General features: G+C 33.9%; 1 protein-coding gene across 5 annotated transcripts in view; it reads left to right on the forward strand.

Annotated features, from left to right (window-relative positions):
• The window catches only part of DYM (dymeclin), a 590,636-nt gene that overhangs the window by 14,086 nt on the left and 551,449 nt on the right, over positions 1 to 25,101 (forward strand). For 4 of the 5 annotated variants that reach the window (XM_051969633.1, XM_051969632.1, XM_051969635.1 and 1 more), the window contains exon 2: positions 7,447 to 7,638. In XM_051969633.1, coding sequence (XP_051825593.1) covers positions 7,499 to 7,638 — 140 coding nt within the window. In that variant the 5' untranslated portion in view covers positions 7,447 to 7,498. Of the gene's footprint in view, positions 1 to 7,446; positions 7,639 to 25,101 lie in introns of those variants that run through there. The other variant, XM_051969634.1, reaches the window with a different exon arrangement.

Here is a 25,101-nt window from a genome sequence, read left to right on the forward strand (position 1 = left end):
TTACCTTAAAGTTCCACAATTTGTTTACCCATTCTTCCATTATTTCCAATTCTTTGCTATAATACAAAATGGTACTGGAAATATTTTGGTATATATGGGGACTTTGTTCTTATTCATGACCCAGTAATGGAGACTTGTTCAAAGAGTAAAGACATTTTAGTCACTTTATTTATGTAATTCCAAATTATTTTCCAAAATGATTATACCATTTCATAGCTTCACTAACAATGTATTAATTTTTTTTATTATAGCCTTTTATTTACAAGATATATGCATGGGTAATTTTTCATTATTGACCCTTGCAAAACCTTCTGTTCCAACTTTTCCCCTTCTTTGCTCCAGTTCCTCCCCTAGATGGCAGGTAGACCAATATATGTTAAATATGTTAAAGTATAACTAACAATGTATTAATAATGAATACATCTAATTGAAATTAATAATGGTTTATTTAATTATTTATTATTCCACAAATCTTTCCAATATTGTTACCATTTTGGCAAATCTACAGGGTGTAAGGTAATGTACATAATATACATAGTTTGTTTTGTACAAATAAAATTGAGAAACTGGAGAAAAGTTTTTTTTTTTTTTTTTTTTTTTGGGCAGTATCTCTGATAAACATCTCATTTTTCTTTTCTTTTCTTTTTTTTTTTTCTTTATTAAAGCTTTTTATTTTTCAAAACATATGTGTGGACCATTATTCAGCATTAGCCTTTGCGAAACCTTGTGTTCCAATTTGCCCCCCTTTCCTAGATGGCAAACAGTCCAATATAAAACATCTCATTTTTCAAATATTTAGAGGGACCTGAGACAAATTGGCAGAAAGAACCATTCCTCAATTAATAAATTGTTGAGGAATATGAACAGGCAGTTTTCATAGGAAGAAATCAAAGTTATCAATAGGTATATGAAAAAAAATGCTCACTCATTAATAGTTAATGAAATGCAAATTAAAACAATTGTAATGTAACATCAGATTGGTCAAGAAGACATACTGGAGGAAATATGCAAAAATAAATATATTAACATATTGTTGGTAGAGTTGTGAAATAGTTCAGCCATTCAGGAGAAGAGTTTGGCATTATGCCTACAAAGCTTAAAAAACTGCATACTCTTCTGAATTAGTCATATTAGTCATTCCTTACTGCACAATAATATTACATTATATTCATATGCTAGTTTGTTCATCATTCGCTGGGTGATAAGCCTATTTTGTTTCCAGTTTCCAAAAAAGTATTGTTAATGAGTATTTTGCTAATGACTTTTGCTTTTTGTCTTTAACCTACCTGCAGAATGTGATCAGTAATGAAATCATTCAGTCATCTAATACTGCTTGTATTAGGACCTTGTCACACTTGTATTTTCAAACTTTGTTTCCTTTCTTTGCTTTTTCCATCTTTTGTACAAATCTTTAAAAAAAATTTTTCTAATTTTGAATGAAATCCAACTGAAGAAAAGGTTTTGAATACCATTAGGCTATTTTCATGTGATAAAGCACTGGGTGCTGATTTGGTTTCATCTGAGATTTACAAGGTAGGGTCCATTGCCTATACAAAAGCTGATTGAAATTTTCCAGGTTAAATAGAAAGAAGTTAAGCCCTAGGAGTTCAAGGATACTTCCTTTGTTCATCTTTATAAAGATAAAAGGAATAGATTATCCTGTGACAATCATAGCGGAAGTCCCATTCTTAGTCATTGCTGGCCATATTCTTTTTTTTTTTTTTTTTTTTTTTTAATTTAAATTTTATTTTATTTAATAATAACTTTGTATTGACAGAATCCATGCCAGGGTAATTTTTTACAACATTATCCCTTGCACTCGCTTATGTTTCGTTTTTTCCCCTCCCTCCCTCCACACACCCCCCCCTCCCCCAAGATGGCAAGCAGTCCTATATATGTTAAGTATGTTGCAGTATATCCTAGATATAATACATATTTGCAGAACCAAACAGTTCTCCTGTTGCACAGGGAGAATTGGATTCAGAAGGTAAAAATAACTCGGAAGAAAATCAAAAATGCAAATAGTTCACATTCGTTTCCCAGTGTTCCTTCTCTGGGTGTAGCTGTCTTTGTCCATCATTTATCCATTGAAACTCAGTTAGGTCTCTTTGTCATAGAAATCCACTTCCATCAGAATACATCCTCATACAATATCGTTGTCGAAGTGTATAATGATCTCCTGGTTGTGCTCATCTCACTTAGCATCAGTCCATGTAGGTCTCTCCAAGCCTCTCTGTATTCATCCTGCTGGTCATTCCTTACAGAGCAATAATATTCCATAACATTCATATACCACAATTTACCCAGCCATTCTCCAATTGATGGGCATCCATTCATTTTCCAGTTTCTAGCCACTACAAACAGGGCTGCTACAAACATTTTGGCACATACAGGTCCCTTTCCCTTCTTTAGCACCTCTTTGGGATATAAGCCCAATAGAAACACTGCTGGATCAAAGGGTATGCACAGTTTGATAACTTTTTGGGCATAATTCCAGATTGCTGGCCATATTCTTGCCAGAGTCCTCCTTAATAGGCTTATTACCCTGCACCTAGAAAAAGGTCATCTACCTGAGAGTCAGTGTGGCTTCAGAAAGGGCCAAGGAACAGATTAAATGGTATTTATTGCCTGACAACTCCAGAAGAAATTCCAGGAGCAGAACAGAGGTCTATGTACAACACTTGTAGACCTGACCAAGGCCTTTGATACTGTCAGTTGTGAGGGCTTGTGAAAAATTACGTCAAAATCTGGTTGCCCAGTGAAGTTTATCAGTATAGTATGTCAGTTCCATCATGGATGCTTGCCTGAATTCTGGACAATGGGCAATGCTCTCGAGCTTTCCCACTCACCAATGGAGTGAAACAAGGCTGTGTGTTTGCTCCTGTGATTTTTACCATTATTTCAGCCATGTTGTCAAATGGCTTCAATGAGGACAAACATGGAATCAAAGTCAGCGATTGCATTGACGGTATATTCTTTAGCTTGTAAAGGCTTCTAGTGAAAATCAAAGTGGAGAGAGTGTTGATGCATAATTTTTTTGTTTGCAAATGACTGTATACTCAATGCAGTGTCCAAAGCAGAGATGCAACAATCTAATCTCTGCTGCTTGTGCTAATTTTGACCCAATAATTAACACCAAGAAAACACAGGTGCCCCATCAGCCAGCACTATATCATCCATATGTGGAGCCATTAGTTACAGTAAATGATGGAGTTTTGAATGCTGTGGATAAGTTCACTTAGCTTGACAAAATACTTTCTAGGAATGTTCACATTGGTAATGAGATTGACACATGCAGTGTTAGAGCGAACTGCATTTGGAAGGCTTCAAAGGAAAGTGTGGGAGAGAAGAGGTTTTAGACTAACTATCCAACTGAAGGTTTACAGAACCATTGTGCTGACCTAATTGTTACATGCCTATGAAACCTGAACAGTATACCAGTGCCACGACAAGAAACTAAATTGCTTCCATTTGAATTGTCTTAGGAAGATTCTGAAGATCTCCTGGCAGGATAAGATACCAGACACCAAGGTCCTTTCTTGAACTAAATTGCCAAGCATTCCAACTGTACTGCGGAGAACACAGCTCTATTGGGCTAGGCACATTTTTCAAATGCCAAATGTACTCTTGCCAAAAAAAATGATTTTATGGAGAACTCACACAGGACAAATGTTCATAAGGTGGTCAGAAAAAGTGATATAAGGACACCCTCAAGGTATCTCTTAAGAACTTTAGAATTTATTGTATGACATGGGAGACACTGGCACAAGACTGCTCTGCGTGGCAGGCCCTCATCAGAGAAGATGCAAAAGAAGAATTGAATTAGCCCAAGGAAATGCGAAACATGAAGAATTAGAGAAGCCACCCCAAATGTTCTGTGGCAGAGCATACTGAGCTTGTATTGGTCTGATCAGCCATAGTCGGACACACTGTAACTTGATTTTAACATAGTGATGTCATTTTGATCCTCTTTGAAAATGAATGACAACACGTATCCCAAAGAGATAAAAGAAAAAGGAAAAGGACTCATATATACCAAAATATTTATAGCAGCTCTTTTTGTAGTGACAAATGCTCTTCAGTTGGGAATTGGCTCAACAAGTTAGGGTATATGAACATGATAGAACAGTATTGTTCTTTAAGAAATAACAAAGGGAATTGTTGCAGAAAAACTTGGGAAGACACATAAACTAATTGATGCAAAGTGAAATGAGCAGAACCAGGAGAATAATTAACAGAATAATTAATTATTAACAGTTAACAGAAATATCATATTGATAATCAATTGTTAAAGACTTAGTAACACAATGATCTACCATAGTTCTGAAGGATTTGTGTTGAGAAAGACTATCTATCTCCCAATAGAGAACTGATGAACTCAGAGTGCAGATTAAAGCATAACTTTTCTCTTTCTTTTCCTTTTTTAGGATATGACTAATATGGAAATATATTTAGCCTAAGTTCATATATATAATGGGTATTGTATTTTTTTTTTTTTGCCTTTTGATTGGGTAAGAGAGAGAGAACATTTCAAAATTAAAATAAAATTGAACTTCCAAATGGGAGAAAAAATTTCTAGCACCATAAAAATGTGAAAATATTTTTATGCATACAGTATTAGAAGTTGAGAGGCTTTTAAAAAATGTTCAGTGTAACCTAGAATGAAATTGGAAAAAGAAATAACAAAAAATGGAGATAAATTTCTTATTGGATCTGACATTTACTTGAATCTGATAAATTTGGTCATAAACTTTCTGAGAGATTAATTTGGTACATATATTATCTGTATTTGGAGGCAGAAGAACTCGGTTTGGATTCCATAACATCCTTTTTAGAAGATATTTGTTGAATGGAGGTATCTGATTGTTCTTAGAATAAAATACAGTAGTTTGACTTAATCAAATTTATAATGCCATTTATAGTATAGATTACAAGTAGTTTCATATAAATATAAGGGAATAGAGACCCATTAGTTAACTTTTGAGCAGAGAAGTGACATGACCAAAGATCTGTTTCAAGAAGATCAGTCCTGTTAGTATTCTATAGGATAGTTTGGCAGAGTGCAAAGGTTTAAGGTAGGAAGAACAGTTAGGAATCTATTACAGTAGAGCTAGGTAAATGATAATGATTACCTGAGCAAGAGTGGTGGCAAAGAAGAATGAAAAGTGATCAAATTTGTGACATTAAAGTTCCTTGAAATTCTAATTTGTGATCACATATGTGGGCTTCCAGACTTATACGATATTTAGTGTTCTTTACCAACTGAGAACATAGTTTGTTTAAACCAAGCAAAAGTAAGCATTTATTAAGCACCTACCAAGTACTGTGGTAGGTTCTGGGGGTCAATTACAAAGAATGAAACAATCTTTTGTCTAAAGGAACTTAGCTTTTATAGGAGATAAAGAGGAGTATTTATATGAGTATAGGGAAAATAAATATACGGTAGTTTCACAGGGAAAGCACAAACAATTGGGAGGATCATGGAAAAAATCACAACAAATCCCCGTAATATTTGATCTGTATCTTAAAGGAAGAGAGTAAATTTACAAAGAAGAGGTGATGCTAGAATACAGTATCAGGAAGATTCACAGTAGTAAGGCATAGAAACAAGAGGATGAAGTGCTCTGGTGGGAAAGGCCAATTTGGTTGGACCTTAAGGAATTGGAAGGGGAATAATGTACAGAGAAGTTGATTGGTGATGATGATAACTAGAATAATTTTTATGTCATATATCTCAAAGTACATTGTTATCAACACGAGAAATTTTCTGATCAAGTTCATATGAAACATGATTTGTAACTGCTTTAAAATGGTTTTGTTGATCATAATAGAAATATTCAGTGGTCACTAAAGTTACTAGTTTGCCCTCTGCTGGCCAAGAATAAATAGTAAACATTGAGGAGCCCAGTTAATTTTATTATGTGAAAATTAGTTTCTTTTAAATACTCTTTTTTAGGAAGTGATTTCTGTATATTTCTCTGTGACCTATGAATTTGGCTTAGAAATTAGAAAATTAGAAAAAATAGAATAATGATTTATACTTGTGTTATATACATTTAAAAAAGCTAAGTTAGAAAATTAGATGAATGTGTTTCTAATGTCTTGGTATCTGACAATGCTAATTAATGAAACTGATCATGTAAGCATGAAAACGTGTAAGTATTAAAACAATAACAGAAGCATTTTATGTTCTCAAAGTGTCAAGCAGCTTTTTTATAATTCAAGTATATAAAAAACACTTTGTCTCTAGTGATATTTGAACAACTATGCATCTTTTTTTGTTTTTGTTTTTGTTTTTTTTTTGGTGGGGCTCATTTATCACAGTTGTAAAATGAGAGGGTTGAAATAGATGAACTCTAAAGTATTTTCTAAGTCTAAATCTATAATTTTATGATAATGAGATTAATTCCAATCCTTAACTGTTTTTTAATTCAGTAGATGTGGCCCCTTCATCAGTCTAGTTTATAACATACCTGTAACTTAATAGTTTTGAAGCATTCCTATGGATATCACATTTATCACTGTGTGGTTAACTTAGTGATGAGCTGTCTTGAATTTAGCTAGGTTGTTCCTTAAATAATTGACATCCATTCTGTCACCTGGAATACATTGGAAACTTTTTCAGCTTGATATGGAACCTGCCCCAGTATTTATGCTTTGTTGACATAGTCTTTGAGAACTCCAGAGTCACTTTATCTGCAGTATTACCTATATATTATATTAAATTGGTTCATTAACTTAAGAAGATGAAAATTTCCTAGCAAGTTTGTTTGAAGAAGGAGGACTCCCATCTCTTTGTGAAGATCATATTCTCTTTTGTTTTATGTGGCAAATTAATGTGGTTGGACAATTAGGTGTCTTAATAGCAGCCAGCTACTTTTGCCATGAAAGTCAGAATCAAACTTAATGATGGTGATCACTAATTTTCATTCTCTTACATGGTAAATAACTAGCATCATCTTATTTCTTGCTGGGCCAGACCCTCAGCAGCCAAGCTGGTTTATGGTTCCTTACAACAGGTATTGCATGTTTTCCTCTTTGACTCTTTTTGTACTTAGGTTTCTTTGATTCTCTGTGTTATGAAGTTTTTTTTTTTTTTTTTTTTTTTTTTTTTTAAGAACATGGTTAACTTCATTTTAAAGAATTTTTTTTCGTAGAGGAATCATTAATTGGCATATACAGATATGTTTTCAAGAGATTATTGTATGAGAAATGTTCTTTGAACAATGGAATTCTACCTGTAGTTCATGAAGTATCACTTTGATCTTTATTCCTGATTCCTCATTGCTGTTAGTTAAGGAAGATTTTAATATTTTAATTTCTGATTTCTTAATTTGTCTCTTATCAAAGAGACATATAATTTTGCCTTAAAATTTTTAATGTATTTTCTGAGTAAATTTGTGATAGTTTTTTAATAGATTTAAAATCTCTTTCCTAAATTTGTAGGTTTTCTTGAAGAAATGAAGGTTTAAGCGATATTTATCTACCAGATCAAAAAATGGGAGCAAACAGCAGCAACATTAGTGACCTTTCAGAAAATGAGTATCTAAAAAGATTATCTGGAACAGAATCTATCTCTGAGAATGACCCATTTTGGAATCAACTTCTTTCTTTTTCCTTTACTACACCAACTAACAGGTAAGATATTTCTTAAAGTTCTGAAGATTTTTATCAGTGAAAGCTACATTTTCTTTGGTAATATTTGGAATATTGTCAATTTGAAATCATTTCATTTGGAATTGCAAAGGTTTCTGTGAACATTAAAGTACATTATTCATGTATAATTATTTTAAAGTTGCATTTTTGCTGTTTGTTTTATATGAAAAAGTAAAACAGGTAATGCTTCTTGAATTACTCACATTTCATACTGTCATTTGTAGATTATTGTATAAGATGTACTTTTGTGAGAAGAGGCTTCATTATGGTGAGGAAAAAGGGAAGTTACTTTAGTATTACATTAAATTTTTTTAAAAAAGCTTCTTATGTCCAAAACAGATACATAGTTTTCAACATTCACCTTTGCAGAAACCTTTTGTTTCAAATTTTTTTTCTCCCTTCCTTCTCCTCACTCTCCCCTAGATAATAAGTAATCTAATGTATGTTAAACATGTGCAATTCTTCTATATATATTTTTACATTTATCATGCTGTACAAGAAAAATATCAGATCAAAAAGGAAAAAAAAAGAAAGGAAAAAAATGAGGAAGAAAAAAACCCCAAGCAAATAACAACAAAAAAGGTGCAAATACTATGTTGTGATCCACATTCACTCCCCACCATCCTGTGAGTGCAGATGGCTTTCTCCATCACAAAACCATTGAAACTGTTCTGAAACACCTTGTAGCTGAAAAGAGCTATGTCCATCAGAATTCATCATTGCATAATTTTCTTGTTGCTATGTACAATGTTCTGATTCTGTTCACTTCACTTAGCATCAGTTCATGTAAGTCTCTCCAGACCTCTCTGAAATCATTTTGCTGATTGTTTCTTAGAGAACAATAATATTCCATAACATTCATATATCATAACTTATTCAGCTATTCTCCAACTGATGGGCAGCCACTCAGTTTCTAGTTTCTTGCCACTACAAAAAGGACTGCCACAAACATTTATGAACATGTGGGCCCTTTTCTCTTTTTTATTATCTCTTTGGGGTATAAGCCCAGTAGAAACATTGCTGGATTAAAGGGTATGCATAGTTTGATAGCCCTTTGGATATAGTTCCATATTGCTCTCATTAGATCAGTTCACAACTCCAGCAATCAAAACTCCAGTTTTCCCACATCCCCTCCAACAATCATCATTATCTTTTTCCTGTCATCTTAGCCAGTCTGAGAGGTATGGAGTAGTACCTCAGAGTTGTCTTAATTTACATTTCTCTGACCAATAGTGATTTAGAGCATTTTTTCATATGACTAAAATGGTTTTAATTTTGTCCTTTGAAAATTGTCTGTACAATTTGACCATTTATCGTTTGGAGAATGGCTTGTATTCTTATAAATTTGAGTCAGCATTACATTAAATTGATAGAGTTGAAAGAAAAGAAGTGATTAATCTCTTCTGTCCATGTTTGCTATGATTGAATAGCGGATACCTCCTGAATTAGGATTTTTTTTTTTTTAATAAATTTTATTTTAATTTAATAATAACTTCGCATTGACAGAATCCATGCCAGGATAATTTCTACACGACATTATCCCTTGCAATCACTTATGTTTCGTTTTTTTCCCCTCCCTCCCTCCCTCCTCCCCCCCCCTCCCCCCCCCGGATGGCAAGCAGTCCTATATATGCTAAACATGTTGCAGTATATCCTAGATACAATACATATTTGCAGAACCGAACAGTTCTCTTGTTGCACAGGGAGAATTGGATTCAGAAGGTAAAAATAACTCGGGAAGAAAATCAAAAATGCAAATAGTTCACATTCATTTCCCAGTATTCCTTCTTTGGGTGTAGCTGTTTCTGTCCATCATTTCTCCAATGAATCTCAGTTAAGTCTCTTTGTCAGAGAAATCCACTTCCATCAGAATACATCCTCATACAATATCGTTGTCGAAGTGTATAATGATCTCCTGGTTGTGCTCATCTCACTTAGCATCAGTCCATGTAGGTCTCTCCAAGCCTCTCTGTATTCATCCTGCTGGTCATTCCTTACAGAGCAATAATCTGAATTAGGATTATTGACTGCTGAAGTTTGAATGATTGCTGTCATTGTGAGTCTTGAAATCAGAAAGAGACTTAATTAATTTCTCGTCCCCATTTTATTTCCTAAATTTGTCAGCAATGGCTTCTCTACTTCACTGTACATAGTAGTAAAAAAAGTAGTAGGAAAAAAAAGAGGAAAATCTCATGTATGTCTTAGGTGTTCAAAAGAATTTTATTAAAGCATATTCTCTATGACCAACTAGTTCTTTAGAGGGAGTGATGAGGGGAGGTAGAGAGTGATCATGGTCTTGCAAGTTAGTGTTCAACTTGAGTGTGACAATTCTGGAGAAAGGGCTTCTCAGCTTTCTCCTTTTTTATACAAAAAAAGTCCTACTTACTTTTTAGGTGTAATATTCCCTTCTTTTCCAAGATTGCAGCATGGTGATTGTAAGGGAACAAAATGTTATCAGTTACTTTCCATTTCATATCTACACTTTGGGTTTTTTGAGTACTGAAATTGGTTGAGGGGATAAGAATCATAGCATTAGAATATTTCTCTTATCTTCCCCTTTCTCCCATTCAAAGAGGGTTAATAAGGGGGGTGTGAGGTATTTTATCAATGATCCCAGATATTATGGGATATTTGGGGAGCTGTAAGACATTTATTTGTGAAGCTATAATTGGGGAAGCAACCTTCTTGATTGGTTTTAGATATCAAAACAAAAGAAAGCAGAAAACAAAACCATACAAGTGTACAGATTAGTTAGCAATTAGTGTGGGATTGAGTTTTCATATATTAGAGAGAGAACCTCTAAATTGCTTGGCCATTGCCAGTAGGATATTAGTTTGTTTTCTCAGTTGAGGATAAAAAATATAATGCAGTTTCTTAGAGAATTTTTCCTTGTAAAATTCTACATAGGTATGCTAATTCTTATTTTATAGGGAAGCAGAGAATAAAATACAGAAGAGTCCCAGCATGGGAAAGTAACTTCAATTATAGTATTTTATTTTTTGTATGTATAAGTTATAGTCAAATCCCCCAAAAGGAAGGATGATATTTTCAACTACAGAATTCTGAGAAGCAAACATGCCCACGGGCATATCATAAGAAGGATTGTAAGGATCATAAACTAAGCACTGTGGAAAAATCATGTCAAAGAGACCTAACTCAGTTTCAATTGAACAATGATGGACAGAAGCAGCTACACCCAAAGAAAGAACACTGGGAAATGAATGTAAACTGTTTGCATTTTTGTTTTTCTTCCTGGGTTATTTCTACCTTCTGAATCCAATTCTCCCTGTGCAACAAGAGATCTGTTTGGTTCTGCACACATATATTGTATCTAGGATATACTGCGACGTATTTAACATATATAGGACTGCTTGCCATCTAGGGGAGAGGGTGGAGGGAGAGAGGGCAAAAATCGGAATAGAAGTGAGTGCAAGGGATAATGTAAAAAATTACCCTGGCATGAGTTCTGTCAACAAAAAGTTATTATGAAAAAAAAAAAGTAGTTATGTAAGTAGCACTAACTCAATTTTACAAAGAAATTAGCACTCAGAAAAGTTGAGTGATTTGTCCAAGATTACCATATCATTAAGTGACAGAATTCAAATCTAGTGCTTTGAAGTCAATAGATATTTATTAACAACTCTTATGTTTGCAGTAGGGTAATAGGATGATGTAGGAGATAGACAACAGGCTTCAGAGTCAGAAATATCTTAGTTGAAATCACTTCTTTTATCTATATTTTCTTGTGACCTTGGACAAGTCCTATAATTACACTGGCTGTTAATAAATTAACATATGTTGCAAAACAAAAAAAAAGAAAAAGAAAAATCATGTCAGTCATAATTTAGTGAATTGTACAATGTGCTAAAAAAATGATTTTCTTTTTCTTTTGTCATAAGTCAGTGTTAATACTTGAGAAGGGAAAAAAAGAGTTCCCATATAAAACTTACCTATTCAAAAAAGATTTGTTGAAAGATATTCTTTATCAGATACTGAGGCCTCAGGAGGGTTGGAGTTGGAGCATATTGAAAGTCTTTAAGCCTGTGACTTGATATAGGCTGCCAGAGAGCTCATGACTACTTGTGAAGTCAGAAGAACTTATGGAGAAGCTGCAACAAGGATGGCTTATCGGTTTTCCCTTTTATACAGAAAATGGCTCATCTCTGATATATATCAGCAATGATTTGCCAGATTTCCTTGGTTTCTAGGGGTTTTAGGATATATGAACATTGTAATTGGTTGAGGGAAGAAAGAAATGGGTAGAGTTTAGTTTCCTTCATGGTTAACTTTGTAAATATAGGGTGTCTTATATTTGTGCAATTTTAAACTATTCTAAAGCTTAAATTTTATAAAAGCTTTGCCCATAAGTTACTAATGCTTAAAATGGTACAAAAACTTTGGGAACACTATGTCTGATTCTCATGGCCTTGTCTGGACTTGGTGAGACATTTATTTGGAAACCCTTTGGAGATTAGACTTACTGTCAGTGAAACAATTGAATACCATCTAAAAATCATATCCTCTAATTTGTTTTGGATGGAATCTGCCAGAAAGACGAGACAGTCAGAGTTGGGTAGCTAAAGGATTCTGGGATCAGTATTAAAGTTCTTCTATGTTGACACTATTATGATGAAGAGATGAGCCTTGGGAGGTCCAGACCTTGGGGTATTACAGTTCTGGAAGCACAGGTTATATGACCCTGATTTGGAAACACCAGTGTCACAAGTGCTTGTGTTATAAGTGGTAAAGCTGTGAAAAGAGAGAGACAAAACAAATTGGCAGCATCAGTAGTTGGCCAGAATAATATGTTTCTCTCATTTTGAAAACTATAGAACCTTTTAAATAAAATTGAGACACTTTAGAATTAAATAGTTATTAGATTATGCTTTGTGAAATCACTTATGTTCCATTTGTCTGGTATTCTAAACAAAAATAATTTTTCCTTTTTTTTTTGACAAGAATATCATTGTCATAATCTGCTTTTGTTTCTGAAAAGATCACAATTGTACTTTTGTTTATATGCTTACATTACCATGATTTTGGCTTGAAATTAATTCCTGTGGTTGATACAGAAAACTTTATTATAGTATAACTAAACTATTTCAAATTTGGAAATGCCAGCATTTAATCCAGTTTTATATCAGGAAAATAATACTGTTCTGAGCAGTTTCAAAGTGAATTTTCAGTCTTTTATGAGCTCGCTTTATAAGGCAGCTGCTGAGTGGTGTGATGGCTGGAACACTGAAAGAAGACCTGAGTACAAATCCAGTATAACATATTTATTAGTTGTGTGATCCTGGAAAAGTAACTTCTGTTTGCCTTAGTTTTCCTCAATTATGAAATGGGAGTAATAATGGTACCTATTTCATTGTTGTGAGGATCAGATTAGATAATGTTTTTTAAAAGTGCTTAATTTTCTATATCTTATCTGAATGATCCTTTGATAACTTACTCCCAATTGGGGGGGGAGGGAGTCACTCTTTATGATTTAGTAGATAAGTCTTTTGGAAGTTGAATATGGCATATAGAAGTTAAGTTGATTCTCTAGTTAGTGAGGGTCCAAAGCAAAATTTGAAGTCATAAGTTAACAAGTATTTATTAAATGCTTACAATGTACACTATTCTGAATGCAGGTAGGATATAAGAGGAATGCAAAAGCTTGTCGTCAAGAATCTGGGAGGAACTCCGTGTCCAGCCTTCTAATTATTAGGCCTCCATCTCTTCTTATTAACACAGTATTGTAAAATAGTTAGCAGTACATTAATAATGATAAATTAATTTGCACATTCCAGGTAAGAATAGTTTGACAAGCAGCATATCTTTTCTTTTAGAAGTGAACCTCTTCAAGGGCTTTTTGTTTGATGTTTTGGTTTGATTTTTTGGCCTTTTGTATCAGAAAACCTTATTACACTTCCAGACACATGGCAGTCACTTAATAAATTCTTGTTGACTTAGGGAGGAAAAAAAAAAAGAAGTGAACTTCTTAATTATGCTTGAGAAAGCACTTATATTGATTGGTATAATATTAGAAATTAGTCTATCATCTTTACAGATTATCTGACTTAATACAAACCTACCAAATGCCTGTTTGTCAGAGTTTCTTGTTCTATCCTGTAGTTCCCTAGTTGACTACTTTCAGAGGCCGTGATTGCTCATCCACCCCTTCTCACAGAGTATGTACTTTCATGGAAACTAAACAATACTGAGGTGTAGTGCCTGCTAAATTTCTTTTAGATCTTTGGGCAGTTTATTTTGTATTTGCTTGTTTTATAGTATAATTTTAATAAGTTAGTAATGTATTCTAGTTTATGCTACAGAAAGAAGAGATTAATTACATTGAAATAATGTTAACAATGGTTTATGTTAGTTTATGCTATCATTTCTTTTGAAGAGCTCAGATTAATTATTCTATTTTGTAGAAGAAAGCAATTATTCTGTGTCCCAAAATTTAATTATTTACACATTAATAATTATTAAAAATAGTAATGTCCTTGTATTTCTTTATTGTTTCAAATCAATTATTTTTAGGTTGGTGACCCTTTATTTTTTAGGCATCATTAGAAAATGAATTGTTCTCTATATATTAGTATTATAAGTACTTAAAAACCACACTTTTTCCAAGAACCTAAAAAAATATATATATTGTTCATTTTAATAAAAATGTTTCTAAAATACATTAATTATATTTTTCCTTGTTTTCATAAGCAGAAGATAGCAAACATTACTTTGCTGCTCTTGATTACTTAGGGTCATCATTTTAAGCAGTAATTATACTGTGTTATCAATATTTTCACTGTTACAAGCATTTTTTTAAAAATAGTATAAGCTAGAATATTACTTTTATTCTATGCAGTTGTTTGGCTTAAATTTATTTTCTAAATAATGAGCTAATTATGTATCACAATGTAATTTCAACATTAATCATGTTGATTGATACTGACTAATTAAAAAAAAGAAAAGCCCACAATGCTCACTTTCATTTTAGCATAAGGTCTTTCATATTTTATATGTTTTATATGAATCAATACATTTGATTATCCAGAATCATCGAGGAAATAAGTTATTGCATATAAAATAATTTTTAAGTACCAAAAGTTGCTGACACAGTGACTATGTTCAATGTACATAACATTCTCCACTTTTAGTCCCCTCTTTGCTAAGAAGGGAGTTTATTTTTTATTTTCTGTTCTCTGACCCCAAGATTGTTCATTTCATTCAGTCTGATTAAATTGTAGAAGTTTTGTAGATCCCTGAAGATCATACCCTGAATTTGCTTCTTAGTGCACTTAGCACCTCTCTAAAGGTATAAATTGATGACTCACATTGGTAGGAGTTTCCTTATCCAGTAGTTTCTATACCAATGAAATCCGCACATCCCAGTCCCACTTTACAAAACAAAGACAGTATAGTCTAGAGCAATGACAGAAACTATGAGAATGTAGAGCTATTTTTATCAGTGTTTTCTCTACCAAGAAGAATGATTTACAAACTGAAAAAGTAAAGGACAAAAGTGGTTAACAGGAAATTGGAACTCAGAATGAGCTAAGATATGTTAAAAGAATTTATAGTTAAGTATTTGACACAATGGTTTCAGATATCCTTATGGACAAGGTAGAAAAATATTGAATGGATGGTAGTAATAATAGCTAACAGTTTAGGCTTTAAGGTTTGCAAAATGCTTTACATATCTCCTTTGATAATAGTCACACAGATAGTGGCAAAAGCAGGTGTATGGCTCCTGAGCTGGTTGAATGACTGAGTCAGTTCAGTTGTCTGATATGACTACCCACTCAGGAACCACTATTACCAGCCACTCATAATTCCCAGGCCCTCAGAAGAATCTCTGGCCACTGTCTAGCACAGTGCTTATACCAATCTTACCTCAGTCGGAGGTCTTCAGAGATCTTTGGCCACCACTTCATCTAGTGATGGTTTAGCATTATGATAGAGCACCCAAAGACAGTCATGTGCAAGCTCAAGATCTATTATTCCATGTGTTCACATCTTATCCTTCTGACCTCTTGTTCAGTCCTAGTGAGCCCCTTACTAGGTCCTAGTAAACTGCTAGTAAAACTCCATCTCCTTCCTGGTCTCCACAGCTTATATCATGTCTATGAGGTCACATGCACAGCCAATTAGAGAAGGAGACACTTCCTATTGATGATGCGGATCTCAATACGACCAGAGCTCCTGCCCATGAGGTGGTCCTTTTCTGATCACAGAAAACCACATCTGGGGATCTCAGGCTTTAAGACCTTTATATTTCCTATTGTGCCATGCATGGCTCCTCCCCCAATCTTTACAGTCTAATATTAGCGAATCATTTTCCTTCTAAAGGAAGATCATTAATAGAGAAATTGAAGATGATGTCATTAATTCTGTTCAGCATTTTTATCAACAACTTGGAGAAAAGCATAGTATGTGTGTATATATATATATATATATATATATATATATATATATATTGCATTTTCAATTGGAAGATGACAGAAACTAGGGGGGAATAGTTAATATGTTAGGTAAATAGAACCAGAGTCTAAAGAGATCTCAGATTATAGAATAACGGGAGCAAATTTAAAATAGAATTGAATAGGGATAAGGAAAAGGTTCACTGTAGGTTTTAAATCTGTACAAAGGAAGTGTGGGAGAATATGTGGCTAAATATCAGTGCATGTGAAACAATTCTGGAAGTTTTAGTGAATTGTAATCCCAATACTGATGAATGGAAATACATAACTACTGCAGCAGTATTTAATGTGATCTTAGGTCAAGTGACTAGAAATACAGATTGGAGAGATAATAGCCATGTATTATGCTATAGTTGAACTATTGGGAGTTTCGTCCTATCAGTTCTAGGAACTTTGAATTATAGTATTTCGGGAAGGAAGTTGACAAGCTAGAATTTATCCACCAAAAGGTGGCTATGATGGTGAATGAACTTAGAACCAAATGATAAAAATTACTTGAAAAAACTGGAGATGTTTAGTTGGTAAAAGAAAAAATTTAGAGGAAATATGATAGCTTGGCCTCAGCTTTTAAAATCCAGTTTGTATAGGTTTATTAGACTTATTTTACTTAACCCTAGGAGTCAGAATAAGTACTAATAGCTGAAAATTAAGAGAGGCAGATTTTGGCTCAGGATAAAGAAAAGCTTCATAATATTTATTACTGATTGAAAGTGGAATGGGTTGTCTTAGTAATCAATCAGTTAATCAACAAGTTTTTATTAAGTTCCTACTATGTATTAGCATCTTAACTAAGCATTGATAGGCCAAAAAATGAAAGTGCTCCTGCTCTTTAAGGAGTTTTACTTTTGATTAGAGAAGACAATATCTACTATATATATGAGAATGTACAGAATAAATGTGCAGAATCCCTATGCAATAGAAGTACAAAAACAATTATAAGGTAATTAAATACAAAATAGCTGGGGAATAGGGCAGTAGCAGTTGAGATACCCAAAAAGCCTTTCTGAGAAGGTGGTGTTTGACCTTGGGTTTGAAGAACTGTGGGATTCTGAGGTTAAAGTGAAGAAGGAATATATGGGAGAGTCATTATAAAGACCCAGAGAAGAAAGGGAGTACTCTGTTAGAAACAGGCCATTTTGTTTGGCCTATGTACCAGTGTCAAAATGTGAGAAAAAAAGTCACATACCATGATTTTGTAAAGACTGTCTGGAACTGAGTTCTGAAGGGCCTTCATAGCTCAGTAGAAAAATTTGTATTTTACCCTAGAGACAATAGGGAGCAACTGGAGTTTATTAAGTAGATGTTCTTTTATCAAATCTTCATTTCTTTTATGAAAATCATATCATTCTCCTAGATAGAGAAAAACATAAATAATTTTTTTTTCTCACCATAGACTTGTGTTTAAGGAAAGTCAGATTGGCAGCTAATGTGGAGGGAATGAATTAGAATGAGGGAAACAAATCAGGGAGACTAATTAGGAGGCAATTACATTGGTTTTAGTGAAAGGAGCTGAGGGCTTGAACTAATGTGATTGTATGAGTAGCAAGAAGGAGACATGCGAAAGATAATGTTGGAGGAAGAATTGAAGAAAATACTGATTTTGTGAACCTAAGAGACTAAAAGAGTGGTAGGTGCCCTTTATGAAAATAATATTTTTGTTTCCTATCCATGATATCTATCTAGGAACTATAAAACAATTTTATTACAAACAGGATAAACAAACTGTCAATATGGAAAGGATAATTAAAAATGTAGGTAGTTACAATAAGCCAATGATGTGACTTCTAAGGAAATTTCTGGGGAAAGATAATAGGTTCTTTTTAGGTCATAATGAGTTTGAATTCTCCTTGGGTATGTAATGAGGTCCCAGCTGTAGATACACTTTTCTTGAGGTTTTAGAAGTTATTAATTATTTCAAATATAGGTTGACCTTTGGGTATGGCTTGGCCTAGGTGACCTTGGAGACCCTGACAGCTCTTAAATATGTTTTTAAGTTCTTAGATAAGATTTTCTTTATCTTCAGAAAATTGTTTGATTATATAGATCTGGAAGGGACTGTAGAAGGGTCTTCTAGCCACAACCTTTAAACGTATAATAGAAAACTGAGGCTTTGCAATTGTAAAGGCAAGATTCAAATCCAGGTTCTCAGATTCAGAATCTCTGGAGTTCTTTGACAGGAGGATAACAGCAGGAGGTCAGATCTACACTTGAGAGAAATCACATTGGTAGTTGAATGGAGGTTGACAAAAGATCTAGTTTTTCTAGAAATTAATTATCAGGGAAAAGCCATGATGATTAATTAGGGACAACTACCCAACTGAACTCTTTCAACATTCCCCTCTAGACAACTTTAAAATAATTCTCCAAATGAGATTTTGGAGTAGCAAAACCAGCAAAGGTCAGGACGAGACATTTTTCCAGCCCAAGAAACCTTATGAAAGGAGAAGTTTTTGACACTGGGATGGAGGTCTATCTGGAGTCTACACATAAAACAGCAGCAGAAGCGGCCATAGCAGCAGCAGCTTTGGGAGCTCTCAGGCTGAAGATGGAAAGGGGGTCAAACAACTTCCCAGAAAGATTACATGGAGCAGAGCCAAGATGGCAGAGAGTAGACAGATCTTCATCTGAGCTCTTCCTGGCGTCCCTCAGATCAACATGATCAAGCCTCTGCTTTTGGAGTGACGCAACCCACGAGTATTTGAAGTATAACAAATTTCCAGCAGAAGATATTTTGGAAGAACTTCAGAAAAGATCTGTTTCAATTGGGCAGAGGTGGCGAAGGTGGAGGAGTTGAGCACAGGTGCAGTGCAGGGCCCCAGGGTGATGTAGCATCTGCAGGCAGGGGAATCTACCGGCTCTTAGCCAAAATACAGCACCATTGACTGCTCTGTCCTGGTTCAGAAGCCAGTGGATCAGCAGATTAGCTTTCAGACATCCAGTGCAAATACAAAGGGCAAATAGTGAATCTTTGAACCCCAGAATAAGTGGGCGTTGGCCATGCTCACTCAGTACTGGAAGGAAATGAGCAGGAAATGAGCAGCACTGGAAGGAAGCAGCACTGGCCCAGAGCAATGTAAATCCTGTAGAGGAAGCTTGGGACAATCTCCCCTTTGCCCTAAGAACAGACCTCAATCTTTAAAAAATGAGCAAAAAAGCAAAAAGAACTCTGACCATAAATAGCTTTTATGGAGACAGAGAACAGACCTCAAACCCTGAGGACACTAAAGGTAAATCATCTCCAGATAAGCCCCAAAGGGTGATATGAGTTAGTCCCCATCTCACAAGGCTTTCTTGGAAGAATTCAAAAAAGATCTTAAAAGAGTTAGAAGAAAAACGGGGAAAGGAAATGAGAACAAGAGAGTTTGGAAAAGGAAACACAGAAATTATCTGAAAAAAACTCCTTAAAATAGATTCTGTGGAATAGAAAGATTATAAGGGACCCCTTATTGTCATCAAGTACAACTAGGGCTGGTTGACTACTCTGTTTTCCATACTTACTTCTGGGGTACAATTCCAGGATGGAGCATAGTGCTGGTGGTTAGTCACAAAGGGGCAGGGCCTCTGGTTATAATTCCAAGGCAAAGAGGAACACTAGAGCATGCAGCTGTAAGAGATCAGAGTCCCTTTCTGGATAAAATCCAGAGCACAAGGAGGGAGGGAGAAAAATTTGGAATGCAACATTTTGTAGGGGTAAATGTTGAAAACCATCTTTGCATGTGTTTTGAAAAATAAAATGCTATTATAAATAAAATAAAAAAATAAAATGTTATTAATGCAATTAAAAAAAAAAAGACCCGGAGCACAGAGCAGAAGAGGAGTGACCACTCCTCTTTCCTGATCACACCATCTTGGAAGCATCAAAAAGTTGCAGGACCCCTCCTCCTTCTACCCCCCAGAACTAGCTCAGAAAATATCAATAAAAAAAAAACCTGAAGCTTGGCATAGTGCCTCCCCACCTTTAGGTGAGCAGATCCCAATTTTAACATAAAGTTCAAAGTCAAGAAATATGTTGGAAAAATGGGCAAATAACACAAAAATAATTTAAACATAAACATCTACTAAGTAGTAAAGAAGACCAAGACAGAAATTCAGAAGATAGCAATATGAAAATAGCTACCCAAATAAGCTTTAAAGAAAAATATTAATTGGACTCAAACTCAGCAAGAGTTCCTGGAAGGGCTAAAGAAAGGAATAAGAATTGTAGAGGAAAGAATGAGAAAAGTAGTAAGAGTGATGTAAGAAAATTAACTGTGGTAAAAGAGGCACCAAAAATGCTGAAAAAAAATATTTTTAAAAACAGATTGACAACAATACTATATGGTGATCAATTCTGATGGAAGTGGCCTTCTTGAACAATAAGATGAATCAAATCAGTTCCAAAGGAGCAGTAATGAATTGAACCATCTCCACCCAGTGAAAGAACTCTGGGAAATGAGTATAAACTACTACATAGAATTCCCAATCCCTCTATTTTTGTCCATCTGCATTTTTTATTTCACTTTCACTTTTAATTGTACACTATTTCAAAGTCCGATTCTTTTTGTACAGCAAAATAACTGTATGAACATGTATACATATATTGTATTTAACATATACTTTAACATTTAACATGTTTTGGTCAACCTGCCATCTAGGGAGAGGGGGAAAGGAGAGAAAAAATTGGAACAAAAGGTTTTGCAATCATCAATGCTGAAAAATTACCCATGCATATATTTTGTAAATAAAAAGCTATTTTAAAAAATTGCCAAAAGGCAAAAGGCACAAAAATTCACCGAAGAAAAGACCTGCTTAAAAAGTAGAATTGGCTAAATGGAAGATGAAGTATGATGAAAAAAAATAGTTCTTTAAAAATTAGAAAGAAGCAAATGGAAGCTTATGACTCCATGAGACATCAAGAAACACTAAAAAAAAAAAAAAAAAAAAAAAAGGTTAAAAAAATAAAAGAAAATGTAAAATATTTAATAGAAAAATAACAACTGAACTGGAAAATAGATTGAGAAGAGAAGAATTATTGAACTATTTTAAAGTTATGAAGACCGAGCCTAGACATCATATTTCAAGAAATTATAAAGGAAACCTGATATTTTAGATGCAGAGGGTAAAATAGATATTGAAAGAATCTACAAATCACTTCCTGAAAAAAGATCCCCAAATGAAAACTTCCAGGAATAGCATAGCCTAATTCCAGAGCTTCTAAGTCAAAGAGAAAATATTTTAAATGGCCAGAAAGAATCTACTATTATGGAACCACAGTCAAGATCCCCCAAGATTTAATGACTTCCATGTTAAAAAGAATGTAGGACTTAAAATGTGGTATTCTGAAAGGTAAAGGATCTAGGATTATAACCAAGAATCACCTACCCAGCAAAACTGAGTGTAATCTTTTAGGCAAAAATATTGATATTTAGTGAAATTAAAGTATTCTTGAAGAAAAGATAGGTGGCACAGTGGATAAAGCACCAGTCAGGAGGACCCGAGTTCAAATCTGATTTTAGACACTTAACCCTGACTAGCTGTGTAACCCACAGTTGCCTCAGAAAAAAAAAAAAAAAGATAAACACAAAAGAGTAATCATAAGGGACTTAATAGTGTTAAACTGTTTACAATCCTATATGGGAAGATGATACATAACTCCTGTCATTTTTAGGATAAGTCTATATAGAGAACACAGGTATTAGTTGATTATATTTGAATGATCTTCCCCAAAAAATAAGACGTGAGAAAGGGGGATGAAAAGAGGGAAGGGAGAGATAGGATGAGGAACATATCACATAAAAGAGACATGTAAAGAAGAGCTTTTACAATCGAGAGGAAAATGGCAGGGAGGAGGTACATGGTAAGTAGTGCTTGAACCTCCTTTTCATCAAAATTGATTCAAAGAGCGAAGAATACTTATTCACACTTAGTTGTGTATAGAAATGTAATTTATCCAATAGAGAAATAGGAAAAGGGGGTACGAGAAAGGGAAAATTATAAAGGAAAGGGCAGATTAAGAAAAGTAGCTAGAAGCAAAATAGACTTTTGAAGAGGGATAGGATAAAAAGAGAAAATAAACAGAAGAAAAAGATATAGAGGGAAATAAATGTAACTGTGAATATGAGTGGGATGAACTCATAAGTAAAATGGAAGCAAGTAGCAGAATGGATTTGAAACCAGTATCCAATACTATGTTGTTTATAAGAACACATTTGAAACAGAAACAAACAGTTAACATAAAGGGCTTTGCAGAATCTAATATGCTTTATATATAATAGTATTTTATTATTTCCCCCCAAATACATTACAAGAAAATTTTTAGCTTCATTTTTACAATATTTTGAGTTCCAGATTTTTCTTTTCTTCCCCTTCTTCCAAAGAAGGTAGCAGTTTGATCTAGTTTGTACATATGCTATCATGTAAAACATTTTCATATTAGTCACAGTTTGAAAGAAAAAACAAATCAAAAGAAAAAAAAAAACACAAAAAAGAATAAAGTAAGTGAAAAAAATGCTTTGACCTGCATTCAGAGTCTATCAGTTCTTTTTCTGGAGATGGGTAATGTTTTTTGTCATAAGTCCTTCAGAATTGTTTTGGGTCATTGGATTGCTAGAAAATAGTTATATCATTTATAACTGATCCTCTTACAATATTGCTGTTACTTTGTACACCGTAATTTTACTTTGCTTTAGTTTGTGGAAGTCTTTCCAGATTTTCTAAATCTAGAGCATCCTGCTCATTATTTCTTATATAATTACATATAACAATTTATGCAGTTATTCCCCAACTGATAGGTATTTCCTCAATTTCCAATTCTTTGCCCTCAGAAAAGACAACTATATTTTTTGTATATAGAGGTCTTTTTTTTTTTTTTTTAAATCTCTTTTGAGGTAGTAGACATAACAGTGGTATTACATCAAAGGGTAGGAATGACTTTATAGCTCTTCAGGCATAGTTTGAATTGCCTTATGAGATTATTTATCAGTTCACTGTTACACCAATAGTTTGTCTCATTTTTCCCATATCCTCTCTAATACTTTCCACCTTTCTTTTCTGTCTCATTAGCCAATCTAATAAGCATGTGTAATACCTCTAATAAGTAGTTTTTATTTTTCCAAAGAGGATTAGAAATTTTTTTCACATAGTTATAGATAGCTATGATTCTTCATCTGAAACCTGTATTTATCTTTTGATCACTTATCAGTTGGAAAATGGCTCTTATTTTTATAAATTTGACTCAGTTCTCTATATATTTGAGAAAAGAGGCCTTTATTAGAGAAAGCAACTTCAAATGTTTTTCATTTCTGCCCTATTCTCTCTCCTCTTTCACTCTGTTCCTCATCAAAAGTGTTTTGCTTCAATTGGTCCTCTTTTGTCACCCATGACTCCCATCCCTTTTTTCTCCTACTATTCTGTAGGATAGGCTATTTCTTTACTTAATTAAGGGTATTTCTTATTCCCTTTTTGAGTCAATTCTGATGAGTGTAAGTTTCACTCACTCCCCCTCATTTCTTCCTTCTTCTTGAATGTAAAATCATTTCCTTGCTTATTTTATATAAGAAAATTTATCCTATTTTATCTCTCCTTTTCCCTTTCTCCTAGTATATTCTTCTCTCACCACTTCATTTTTTTTTTTTTTTTTTTTTTTAGATATTAACCTTTCCACTAACATACCTGTTATATAAGGTCTGTCTATATAAGGAATTTTCTAAATGCCTTAATAATGAGAAAGTTCTTTTGAGTTACAAGAATCATCTTCCCATGTGTAAATGTAAACAGTTTAACTTTATATTAAGTTCTCATGATTTCCCTTTCCTGTTATCTTTTTATACTTCTCTAGAGTTTTATATTTGAAAGTAAAAATTTCAGTTCTGGCCCTTCTTCAAGAATGCTTGAAAATCTTTTATTTCATTGAATATCCATTTTTTTTCCCCTGAAGGATTATACTCAGTTTTGCTAAATAGGTAATTCATGGTTGTAATCCTACTTCTTTGCCATCTGGAATATCATATTCCAAACCTTCCCATCCTTTAATGTAGAACTTACTATATATATCTTGTTTTATCCTGACTGTGGCTTTGCAATATTAGAATTGTTTCTTTCTGGCTGCTTGCAATATTGTCTCCTTGACCTAGGATTTCTGGAATTAGCTATAATATTCCTGGGAGTTTTCATTTTAGGATGTCTTTCAGGAAGTGATTGGTACCTTTTTTTTTTTTTTTTTTAAATTATGTTCTGTTTTATTTTTTAAAATACTAGTTTTTATTTTCAAACTTACATGCAAAGATAGTTTTCAACATTCAACCTTGCAAAACCTTATGTTCCAAATTTTTCTCCATTCCTTCCACCCCCTTTTTAAAAAAATAACTTTTTATTGATAAGAACCCATGCCAGGGTAATTTTTTTACAGCATTATCCCTTGCACTCACTTCTGTTCCGATTTTCCCCCTCCCTCCTTCCACCCCCTCCCCCAGATGGCAAGCAGTCCTTTACATGTTGACTAGGTTACAGTATATCCTAGATATCTACAGTGTGCAGAACTGAACAGTTTTCTTGTTGCACAGGGAGAATTGGATTCAGAAGGTATAAATAACCCGGAAAGAAAAACAAAAATGCAAACAGTTTATATTCATTTCCCAGTGTTCTTTCTTTGGGTATAGCTGCTTCTGTCCAACCTTTTTGTGGGTTCTGACACTAGATTTTTTTTTTTTTAGAAAAATTATTTAAAGGTGTTTGGAAGAGTTTGAGGGCAAGTCATTGCATTTACTCTGCCATCTTGGCTCTGCCTTTTTAATATGCTTCAGCTGAAGTAAAAAAGGAAGGAATAGCAATCATGATCTCAGATAAAGCCAATGAAAAAATAGAACTAATTAAAAGGGATAATCAGGAAAACTACATTTCCTCATCCTGGAACTGCCACCTAGAACTACATCTTGGATCCAGGTATAGGCAAAATAATAGAAGCCTGTCTCAGTGGGTTGAAAGCTTCAGAAACAGCCAC

This window comes from Antechinus flavipes, chromosome 1 (genome assembly GCF_016432865.1).
Source record: "Antechinus flavipes isolate AdamAnt ecotype Samford, QLD, Australia chromosome 1, AdamAnt_v2, whole genome shotgun sequence".
Lineage (NCBI taxonomy): Eukaryota > Metazoa > Chordata > Mammalia > Dasyuromorphia > Dasyuridae > Antechinus > Antechinus flavipes.